This window comes from Camponotus vicinus, unplaced genomic scaffold (assembly GCF_025532165.1).
Source record: "Camponotus vicinus isolate PSW18456_S1 unplaced genomic scaffold, iyCamVici1.0 SCAF_1, whole genome shotgun sequence".
NCBI classification, from domain to species: Eukaryota; Metazoa; Arthropoda; class Insecta; order Hymenoptera; family Formicidae; genus Camponotus; species Camponotus vicinus.
In genome coordinates, this window is record NW_028141945.1 from 10,608,271 (window position 1) to 10,621,045 (window position 12,775).

Consider the following 12,775-nt stretch of genomic DNA (forward strand, 5'->3'; position numbering starts at 1 on the left):
CAGGAAGGTCTATCCACACGAAACGTACAAAGAAGTGACTCGTAAATACTTTTGCGGATTTAATATTTTTTCAACATCACGTATTTTTCTCTGAAGATTATTACAGTATATTTAATATAAAATTAAGTACAAAATACTTTTAAAAATGCTTGTTAAAGTTTATTCAATAACGGAATAATTAAAAGAAAAATAAAAAATAAATATAAAATAAATATAAAGAAAAACTTATTTACATTAACAATATTTGAAATTTTTTCGCTAAAATGTTATGGGATGAGGGAGGGCTTCAGTTGCCTACATTCCCGATTGCCAACTGCTTCGTTTGCGCACAACATTTTGCCGACAGCTTCTTTTGCCGACATTCCCGATTGCCTACATCCCGATTGCCTACATGTATTATTGCACACACGATAAAAATGAAAATACGAAAGTACGATTGCACACATGACATTATTGCGCACATACACATTGCACACATGACATTATTGCACACATACACATTGCGCACATAACATTATTACGCAGTTACATATTGCACACATGACATGATTGTACACATGCACTTTGCCCACATGACATTATTGCACACATAAAATAAGAAAATTATATTAACTCTTTGCACACATGACTTTATTGCGCACATACACATTGCACACATGACTTTATTGCACACATGCTCATTGCACACATGACATTATTGCACACATGCACATTGCCCACATGACATTATTGCACACATAAAATAAGAAAATCATATTAGCACTTTGCACACATTACTTTATTGCGTACATACACATTGCACACATGACTTCGTGAATTTATATAGAATTTAATACAATTTAGTACAATTAAAAAATATCAGAAATGTACGTGTACACACACACACACACACACACGGGGGGTGCAAGGGGGGCCTTCGGCCCCCCTCCCGCACCACCCCACCGGTAGGCAAGGTGGACCTTGCTTCATGTGGAAAGTCGCAAACCCATGTGAAATTTTGCAAATATACACCTCGTTTCACATCATGTGTGCAATGTGTATGTGCGCAATAAAGTAATGTGTGCAAAGTGCTAATATGATTTTCTTATTTTATGTGTGCAATAATGTCATGTGGGCAATGTGCATGTGTGCAATAATGTCATGTGTGCAATGAGCATGTGTACAATCATGTCATGTGTGCAATGTGTATGTGCGCAATAATGTTATGTGCGCAATGTGTATGTGTGCAATAATGTCATGTGTGCAATGTGTATGTGCACAATAATGTCATGTGTGCAATCGTACTTTCGTATTTTCATTTTTTTCGTGTGTGCAATAATACATGTAGGCAATCGGGATGTAGGCAATCGGGAATGTCGGCAAAAGAAGCTGTCGGCAAATGTTGTGCGCAAACGAAGCAGTTGGCAATCGGGAATGTAGGCAAACGGAACCTCCCCATGGGATGAGAGTCTAAAGAAAATGAATTTTTAATATAAATCTAGTATTAGGTGCGCAACTAAGTTCCCGCTGTTTGTCAATAGATTGCGCCACCAATAAGTGTTGGTCGATTTCGACATATCCAAAACGTCATGAATCAAGCTTTGACATATGGTAAACAAACCGTTTTGACACAGTAGTGATTTTGTTTTGGCGTCATATACTTTTGGTTGTGTGAAAATGTCTGATTTTGTGCTAAATAATCGTCATTTGCGGGAAGTGTTGATTTTCTTCTTTCATTCGAAGAAAACGGCGGCTGAAGCGCATCGAGAGCTCCACAAAGTTTACAGAGATGCTGCTCTAAGTGAAACAACGTGCCGTGATTGGTTCCGTCGCTTCAAAGACGGTGATTTCGATGTTGACGACCGTCCGCGTGAAGGAAGGCCAAAAACCTTCGAAGACGCTGAATTGGAGGCATTGCTCGATGAGGATCCATGCCAAACGCAACAAGAGCTTTCATCAGCATTAGGAGTTACCCGCCAAGCCATTTCCAAGCGATTGCATGCGTTGGGAATGATTCAAAAGCAAGGAACTTGGGTTCCTTATGATTTGAAGCCAAGGGACGTTGAGCGTCGTTTTTTCGCCTGTGAACAACTGCTCCAGCGGCAAAAAAGGAAGGGTTTTCTTCATCGCATCGTGACGAGTGATGAAAAATGGATTCATTACAGCAACCCAAAGAAAAGAAAGTCATGGGGACTGCCCGGTCATGCTTCTACGTCGTCGGCTCGGCCGAATATTCACGCTGCGAAGGTTATGCTGTGTATTTGGTGGGACCAGGTCGGTGTTATTTATTATGAGCTGTTGAAACCGAACGAAACCATCACTGGGGAACGGTATCGACTTCAATTGATGCGATTGAGCCGAGCACTGCGCGAAAAACGGCCACAATACGAGCAGAGGCACGAAAAAGTGATTCTACAGCATGACAACGCTCGGCCTCACGTTGCCAAACCCGTTAAAACCTACCTGGAAACGCTCAAATGGGAAGTCCTACCCCACCCGCCATATTCCCCAGATATTGCGCCGTCCGATTATTACTTGTTCCGTTCGATGGCACATGGTCTGGCTGATCAGCAGTTCCGCTCATATGAAGACATCAAAAAATGGCTTGATTCGTGGATAGCCTCAAAAGATGAACACTTTTACCGTAACGGTATTCGAGCTCTGCCAGAAAGATGGGGAAAAAGTTGTAGCTAGCGATGGGCAATACTTTGAATGATTCATTTGTAACCATTTTTTCACAATAAAGTTGCATTTTCATAAAAAAAACAGCGAGAACTTAGTTGCGCACCTAATATATAAATTTTTTTATTTCTTTAGATTCTTTTAATTTCAAGAAGATTCGTAATGCTAGGCAAAGATTACTGAAAGTTAGACATTGACATGTCTTAGAAACAGTAGCATATACTTTAAATACAGATGCTGAAAAGAAGAAGAAATTCTTTTAACAAGAATGATTACGCGAAGATATTTATATAAACGTATTTAGCAGTTTCACAGGATGAAAAACAATATTATTGTACAACAATACTATTGTTTTCTATCTTCAATCTATGAATGCCTCGAAAGAATCATTTTATTTATTATGACATTGATGATGATAATAGTATTTAATATGACATTGACGGCAATAATTATGCTATTGTATATTTTACCGTGATGTATATGAAACTTGCGGGATCATAAGGAATCTGGGTGATCGACTTTGCAATTTAATAAAGTAGAACAAGTTATAAATTACTGCGTAACAGATGGTACTACCGAAAAGGTTTTAGGGCAAATGCCTCATATCGATTTATTAAAATTAAATCTTGAATTTGGAATCCAACAATTATTTGACGTAAGTACCTCGGTTAAAAGTTAACGTTTCCGTAAACTGAATTTATATCATATTTTTTGTTCATAGCAGTGCAATTTATGCACGAAATATAAAGTTTGAATTCACTTCTGCATTAAATCAGCTTTATATATGAAAGTTTTTATGTATGAAAGAAAGATCTTATTAATTGACAAATGAAGTTCCAGTCCAATTAGCAATATCAAATATCACTTCTGCATTTTATAAATAATATTTCTCAAATTTATAAATGTTTCATACAAATAATTGTATAATATTAAAAATTATACTATTCCTTTTTCTATATTTTACAATATATTTCTTTCTTACAAATAATTATATAATTATAAGTATTATAAAATGTATAAATAAAAATAATATAATTAAAAGTTTTCTTTTGTTTTAATTAACTTTAGGCGATTTTTGGCGTCACTGTGGTATATCAACCAAAGTATATCAAATTCTACCAGAACATTTTTGCGTTTGGTAGTTTGGGTAGAGGCGTGGCTAGTCGTTTTGGTATCTAGCTGGTTGATACCACGCTATATCAAAAATGAAATAGGGTACAAGATGTTATGTACCAGAATAAGCTCCGCCTCTACCAAAAACAATCTTGGTACATGTACCAAACTATCGCCAAAAATCGCCTTTTGTGAAACTAAATTAATTTGCTTTTGTAATTCAAATTTAACTTTTATTTTCAAATAAATCTGACATACGAAACTTATGTACTTGATTGACATAAAGGCAATATGAAGGTAAAAGGACTTGTATAAACTCGTAAGAACATTGATATTTGTACTGATTAGCAATTATAGAAATACCGGATAAATAAATATATAAAACTGCATTGATATACCAATGGTTATTACATTTACATTCTTACATACAGTTAATCATATGCACACATATATAAGTCTACTTAAAATTCTTAAATGTTATATATTGGAAAGTCAAAAAATGCAGCTTGTTATTATAATTACATTAAATAGAATTTTATATTTATAAAATGAAATTTTTGAATAGCAAAAATATGGTAGCTTATGTTATAAATAATTATATTAAATTATAAATAAAATTAAAAGATTACAACATTTAATTAACTTTAATATTAATATTTTGTAATGTATAAAATTATTAAAATTCTAATAATATCAAATTTATACATTTAATATTACATAATCTTTAATAATATAGCATAACATATACGATATGTATATGATAAGATGTATTCGTGAAAGTAATAAACTGCAATATTCAAAATATTAAAGACATGTAAAGAATAATTAAAATTTGATATTTACAAATTTCACGCAACTAATAATATACTAAATAATATAAAAAACTCATAATAATATAAAAATTCATTCCCTATATTCTTATATAATTTTCCCTATATTCTTATATTCTTACATAATTTTCTTAAACCTCCTCAAGTGTCCTAAAATTTCGGACTTGCGCATTTCTATCTTGTGATTAATTAGTGAAACTAATTCGCCAATTTCTGGCACGCAACTAATCTAAAATAATAATATATTGATTAATAAATAATACATTCTTGTCTTAAAATGAAAATCTCTGATGCAGTATTGTTTATTGAATGATTATAAAAAAATATATATATGCATATATATATATGTATATATATATATATATATATGTATATATATATATGCACATATATATACATATTTATAGTTTATATATGTATATATACTTTCTTTAATATATATAATAAAATATGTGTGTATATGTATATATACATATATATATATATATATATATATATATATATATATATATATATACATATATATATAAATTATAAATATGTATAATAATTATTTGGAATTATGAAACATTACTTTGGATATGTAGAACACCTACTGAATTTGAAAAATTCTACTTTGACGTTTATTTTTTAATTACATTTTTTTTATCAAACTTTATCAGCATGAAATGGAATTAATCTATAAGGCTGAACTCTTTTGTGTGTGATTCTTATATCAATTATAAACTTTTCAAGAGGTTAGATCGAAAAGAGTATAGAATTTGCTTTTATCATATATTAATTAAGGGACGCATACATATACGTATATATATATATATATATATATATATATATATATATATATATATATACACGTATATATATATATATATATATATATATATATATATATATATATATATATATATATATATATATATATGTATATTAAGTATGTATATGTATATGTATAACATAATAATAGAAATAAAAAGGTTTAATAATAAGAAATGTTAGATGAATAAAGATATTTACGCGTCCTAAAGTTTACCTTTAACATTTTTTCAAATAATAGTTGTTGCTCCGAAATATGTCCAATAGTTAAAAACTCTTTTATCTGAAATAAATTTGAATGTGTTGTTGTCAATGATTTATGATTTAATCTTTTGTTATGAAAATCAGATATAATGTAATTTTGTATTTTCAATATAATTAATACAAGTTAATTGTTCTTTGATTAAGATATTTGCGATTGTTGATAATTGTTCTTTAATTAAGATATTTAAGATATTATAGATAAGTTTAACAATTAATTTGTAAATCAGTTAATGTATATTATATAATACTATAAGTTCTAATAGAATATTTAAGTTCACAAAACTTACCTGATTAAGTTGTTTTTCAGAATACACATGATTAATAATGAATTAATATTCTAAAAATAATAAATTTATAATTAATATATATGACAAATTGTAAATGTTTACTTTAGGTTACACAGCTCGAAAAATATTTATTTTCATATATGTTGTAAACGATACATTCCTAAGTAATACACCGTTTGAATTTTGCGGCGGTCTCTCTTCGTTCCTGAGATATGCGATTTTGAAATTTTATACTTACTTGTATCATCTCTTTTCATTATATTTTAAATATGTTTATATTTTTCTGTATACATTTACCGAGATCATCTTTCTGAATAACTTTCAGAAGGTTTCAGCCGCTTATTATTTAATACATAGTTATTAACGAAAAAAGTTTCATGAATAGAATATAATTTTATCACATCATGCATGTTTAAAAAGAAATATGTTTAGAGAAGAATATATGTATTTGTAAACTTTGTATTTGTAAACTGTAAATAGTTACAATGATTTTCTTTCATGCTAAATGGTATTAAAAATATTCAAAAAGATTTTTTAACTTATGCAAAAATTTACGTTCAAATTTACTTAAAATTGAAAATCAAAGATATTAAACACGATTTAACTTAATCTCTTTATTAAAATATTCATTTTTGTTGATGTTGCTGTAAAAAATGAAAAATAAACATATTTAAAAAATTTTCTAAAAATGTTATACTCAATAAAATTAAATATAAAATACAAGCATAGACTAGCATTTTATTATTAGTAATTTGTTTGATCTGTTCGAAAACAAATTTTTGCTATAAAATTTAAAATTGTTACAAAATCATTATTTTTTAACTACGTGTCTATCTTGAAAAAAGAATCACGATCTAAAAGTATGTTGAGTTGTATAGCAAAAAGCTTTAAGTGTATAAAGTGTAAAATTAAAATATATAAAGTATATAAAACTTTAAATATCTGTCCATTCCTAAATGTAATTATTTTCATTAGTTAATTGTAATTTGCAAGTTATGAATCAATAAAATTCATATGTTGTTATATTTATTTTATTCAATATTTCTTATATTCAATCCTTATATTCAATATTTCAGTTCTTGTTCTTGTGAGATTTATAAAGATTGCATAAATAGAAAATAAAAATAATAATAAAAAAATAATTTTCAAATTTAGGAATGTACAGAGAATGCTTATATTATATAAATATGATTCTTATGTAAAATTTATTTGAAGAGCGCTTTAGATGAAATAGAATATGTCCAATTTTCTTAAGCTTTTTACACAACATGATATCGCATCGACTAATAATCGTTACAAATAATGTCATCAACTTTTTTGAGGATTAATGTTAAAATCAAAGTGAAGATTATCTAAACTGTGCACGTTAAAATAATCCTCCGAATTTTATACATATGTTATATTTATAAAATTTTGATCTGTTTAGATTTTTTATTTGTTGGTGACGCTAAATTAGAAGTGAGATTCTCCTTCCATAATATAAAGGAAGGTTCTTGTATATCTTCGCAAGGTACTATAGGATTATTAGGTCCAACAGAACGCATTAATTCTACCTGAGCGTGCGTAATCTCGTCGGAATTATCGCATATTATTTTAGCCAGCGAACTCTTGCGTAGCTCCACGAGTTGTTCTGAAATTTTTGCAAATATGTACATTTGAGTATATTCTTGTTCAATTTAACTAAATATATTTTGACATGATAAATTTCTATAAATATTTATAGCGAAAATTTATGGCAAATATTTGTTATCTTAAAAATTTATATTATTTAATATTCGCTATTTTTAACATGTTTTTTCCCTAAATAATTGAAATTATGCTAATTGCACATCATAGTAGAAACAAATCTTATCAACGAAATTTACCTCCTGTGAAGGGATATGGTTGCTCGACGTACTCATACCAGAAACGATCTCCCTTTTGCAGACGTATAAATTGATCGATGATCAAACATGTAAACGTAGGCCCGACCAAGCTATCCGATTCCGGTATTTCCGACAACGCGCCGGTATACAGATCAATATCATCGACCGACTCGTAAAGCATCGACATTTGCTCCAAATCCTGATGATTCGAATATCCTTCAAGGTCGGTAAACGTTTCCGCTTTTCCTAGTCCACAATATTCCCGCCACACAGTGTATCCCGGTAATCCATGATCTCGGCCTCGTTGAATGTTTAACGACACCAGATCGAGGCCACAAGGTGTCGTGAAATTGGCTACGGGATCTTCGAAGAGATTACTAGTCAATTGCGAGGTGACATGTGTAGAATATTTTTGAATGACGTTGGTCGTGGCCGAGCTGATCGAACGCCTGACACCGTCCTCGGCATAGAGGCTGTACGGATTGAAAAGCATCCTGTGCAGTTCCACATATGACGACGTACCCTTCTCTGCGTCTGTCATTCTCATCAATCCTGGTAGTAAGGTGTGTGCGAAACGAAAAGCCGCGGCCGCAAAGTGATTGGCTATCGTCGGGTCATTTTCCAGGTCATTTGGATCATACGTCTGTTTCCTGTAGCCTGAATTAAGGGGTTTTAAGTCGTATTTTTTCATCTTCTCATCGCCTACAATGATGGGTAGAAACTCGCGATAGGTGATGTGTTGCAGTTGAGCGCCGACGATGCGTCTCGTTTCCTGAAAGAGCACTTCGTCGTTCCAAGAGGGATTGATTTTGGACAATTCATCCGCGATCCTATTATGTTGTCGCGCCCAGAGAAGATGCATTGTGGTTAAATGTAGATTCTCGTTCGCTCTGGCATCACCCGCGACAAAGCAATAACGGCCACGACGTCGCTCGGCTTCTCTATTACAGCCATCGTTAGGATTCATGCTTGCCGGCAATAAAGTTCTATTGTCGGGAGTGAGCTGCATCCTCAAACGACCGCCGATGAATTCGCGCAGATCAGAAGTGGTCTCGTTGTTGGAGCCATAAATAGCTGAACCGTCGATGAAGGCGCTGACCTGTACGCAACATTATTTGTTAACTCTCTTCATAATCTTATTCATTAGCGATTTGAATTATTTTTACGTTTAAGAAGTGTGTTACGTGTTTTAAAAAATCAGTTTCTTGAATTTTATATACAGGGTGTCAGAGCTATCTGTCGCCAAAAAAAGCTCTTGTAGCTTACCTCGAGAGCTTTTCAAAACATTATAATAAAGTATTTTTTCATCGAGTACTTTTCGAGTTATGAGGCTTGAAATAATTTCTTAATTTTTACATAAATCATAAAATATCTAGTAAAATATTTATTTTTCGATTATCTTACCTTAATACTTTTATGTACAAAATAATGAGAGGAATTAATTGGTGTAAAGAAAACACATAATTGTTTCGAAGAAAAAATATGTAATTTCCAATTAACAATTATATATTTTTTTTTTCGAAACAATTATGTGTTTCCTTTACACCAATTGATTCCTCTCACTATTTTATACATAAAAGTAAGAGAGTTTATACATTAAGGTAAGAGAGTCGAAAAATGAATATTTTACTAAATATTTTATGATTTATGTAAAAATTAAGAAATTATTTCAAGTCTCACAACTCGAAAAGTACTCGATGAACAAATATTTTATTATAGTGTTTTGAAAAGCTCTCGAGATAAGCTACAAGAGCTTTTTTTGGCAACAGATAGCCCTAACACCCTGTATATGTAAAAAAAATTGATATGGAAAATGTTCCGTGATTTTTGGCTCTTTTTAGAATTGCAAGTTGAAAGAATGCGATCTGAATTACTTGATTAAGCTGTTCCCTAGGGCCGAGTTCGCACCGCGGAGCTGGTGCCGATCTTACAAAGTCCATGCAGATTCTGTTAGTCAGATCATGCATGGGATCGCCGCTTCCAATTCGAATGGGAAAGCACTCGGGATGTTGTTCTCTCGAGAATGAACAGCACGCTATCGAACTCCCATTAATTTCCTGACTAAGCGCGGTAGCAGTAATATCATGATCCAGAAACTGACCGAATACAGCCAGCATCACCGTGAAAGATGGATTACTACTGGCTGAAGAATTATGTACTTTTAGACTGACTTCTCTAGCGGAAGGCAACTCCTTTCCGGATCGCGCCTTTCGAGGAGACTCGATCCCGTCGGCATAATCTGGAGGTAAAACTCTCCTGAAAGGTGTCATGCTAGAGCCCCATCCTCTAGATCGATTGCAGCTACCGTCGACAGTTCTGTATTTGCCGATTTTGCAGGAGCGATCGAAATATTGTTTGCACACGCTCTTCGACATCCAACCACTGTCGAAGAAAGTACCGATCGCCGAAGATTCATCATGGGTGGATCTCGAACAGAAAAATATTTATAAAATTTATTAATGGTCTGAAATGTTATAAAAACTAACTGCTTATAATTTTAATCGCTAATATAAATAATTATTTTATTAATTATGTGGAAAAATAAAAATTTTAATTTATAACTGTATAGCCTATAATAAACAAAATAAAATTTATAACGCAGAGCTATGTTTATTCTCAACATTTTCTTTAAAGAGAAAAAATTAGAAGGCAATATAACATTTTATATAAAGGACGAGACAGTCCTATTCACCGCTCACCTCATATTCTCAATAGTTCTTGTAGCTGCGATTTCACCTATTGCTGCTAAAGCAAGAGCACTAACGTTAGGATACGTGCTCACTGCGTAGCGGTGTCTAGATTCTGGAGATGGGGAAGGCAACGGTGACTTTGCGGCAATCATATCCGCGAACAGACGATCCTTAATCGCCCGTTCACTGGCTCGTAGTCCTTGCATATATTCGTGTCGACTGAGACTCTTCGAGGTATTGACCTTTGTATTTCGTATCAGAATGTAGTTGGGTTCGACTGTGGCACTGACGGTATTGCTGAAGGATGCGTGTGAGGTGGATCCAGGTGCGAATCCTAAAGATTCTCTCAAGATAACACTTAAATTTCCGGGGGATGTTGCGTTGTCAATCGCAGTGGAATTACTGATAGAATAACTGATGGATATCACCAGAGCCATCGTGAAGACCACTCTGCGAGATTGCAAATATAAGTTGAATTGCAAAATATAATTTCCTATCATTTATAACTAGTCAAATTAGAACTAGTCATATTAGAAGTCATTTTTAGAAAATTTTTAGAAAATTGTTCTAAAACCTTCTCCTTTTTTTCTTGTGTGCGAGTTTGATATTAAAATTCTACAGATGTTGTATAAAATATATATAACATTCTAAAGTAATATAAAAATATAAAATAAAACTTTATTCAATTTTTTAAAAATCTTATATAAAAAATAGACGCAGACTTACATCAGGATACCGCAAATACAGCATTGAAACTGCCGTATTCGCGTTCTTCGAGTCCTCAAAAGGCTGGCGAATTCGACGTAGTCAGGTGAATCCATATGCCTTCTTAAAGGCGTTCTTTCCGTAATACCGCGCATTTTCGTTGCACAAAAATGCAGATGCGGAAGAAGACTTTTAACAATACACAGATATCGATTTCTGCTTCTAGCGATTGATAGGTGAGGCTCTTTAAAGATCTTTCTCACCTGGTAGATCGTATATAAGTCACTTTATATTTTATATTTATTTAATTAACACAAATTATAGAAATTTTAACGAATTGCCTTGCAAAATTCCAAAAGTACGCACTTAATTATAATAATGATAGAATTCTTTCGATACGATAATATGCATAGAACGTATGTAACCTTTTGTCCGCGTATAAAAAAAAAGGATTTAATAAAGACTTGAACTCTTGAAGATTGCTCGCACATTCGCACGGACAAGCAGACTGGTTATATAAAGTGGTGAATCGAGAATCGACAGTCCGGAATGAAACATGAGTAGCCTTGTCGTATTCTTATTTTGCGGTGTGACAACTCCCGCAACAAGCTACACTTCTGTGTGACTTATGCAAGCGATCACAGATCATATACTTTAGGTTGATAAAAATAATACATTATTCTGCACGTATGAATGATAAAATACGACGTAAACTATAGAATATTCGTACAATTGATTCCGTAATAATTGTTATATGCAATTTAATGGGCATCATTTTTCACTACGCTCTCAAAAGTAAGCTGATTAAAATGTCTCTTTTTATATTCGTGTATATAATAATAACAGACACTCTCTTGTCTTCACGCCTTTATCTTCGCTTTGCATGAAAAACTCTATTTTATTTAAGTTTTTCGTAAAAAAATTAAGATTAATTATTATAGCACATTATGTGACGTTGACAACGAACGACCAATATTTGACTGCCAAGAACGGCGGTCGTGCAAATTTGTTACGTTGATTTTCTTAGCCCGTACCTATATGTAACACAATATATGTCTCAGATCACAGAAAGGCTTCCGTCCTGTCGGGCTTCTCGAGAATAAAATATAAAGAATAAAATAGAGAATAAATTTATATTATCAACGACTAGTCAATTTTCTATTAAAAACCGATGCATAGGATATTGCATAGATTTGTTTTCTCTTAAAAGTATTATTTTTAATATATATTATATAGAATATAAAAAAAATAAACTAATATATATTATATTATAAATTATATTATGATATATAGATATATAGTTATATATATCTATAAAAAATATACATAGAATTTATTATATATTGTAATTTATTATATAAAATATTTGCACCTTTTTATTTCTTTTTTCAAATAAATCTTGTTTGGAAATATCAATTTACTTTCAATAATTAATAGTAACAATAATAATAAATAATAATTAATAATAATAAAGATAATAATAATTTCTTCGAATTATGTATATTAACAACTTTTAAATTTTTTCAAATATTCCACAGAATCCAAAC

The 12,775-nt window shown here is 31.6% G+C and overlaps 1 protein-coding gene across 1 annotated transcript; it reads right to left on the minus strand.

The window, feature by feature from the left end:
* Positions 1–6,666: 6,666 nt before the first annotated feature.
* Positions 6,667–12,207, minus strand: LOC145973656 (salivary peroxidase/catechol oxidase). The gene is made up of 5 exons (XM_083103189.1): positions 11,250–12,207; positions 10,533–10,973; positions 9,708–10,260; positions 7,834–8,932; positions 6,667–7,598 (listed from the first exon to the last, which is right to left on the minus strand). The coding sequence occupies exons 1-5, from the start codon at positions 11,381–11,383 to the stop codon at positions 7,372–7,374; spliced, it is 2,454 nt and encodes an 817-aa protein (XP_082959315.1). The 5' UTR covers positions 11,384–12,207; the 3' UTR covers positions 6,667–7,371.
* Between the last annotated feature and the right edge of the window lie 568 nt (positions 12,208–12,775).

Coding starts and splice junctions, on each gene's coding strand:
- LOC145973656 (XM_083103189.1), bottom strand. CDS start 11,383: ATGCGCGGTATTACGGAAAGAACGCCTTTAAGAAGGCATATGGATTCA. Junction 10,261..10,532: donor AGAACTATTGAGAATATGAG/GTGAGCGGTGAA, acceptor TTTCTGTTCGAG/ATCCACCCATGATGAATCTT. Junction 8,933..9,707: donor CTAGGGAACAGCTTAATCAA/GTAATTCAGATC, acceptor TGTTGCGTACAG/GTCAGCGCCTTCATCGACGG.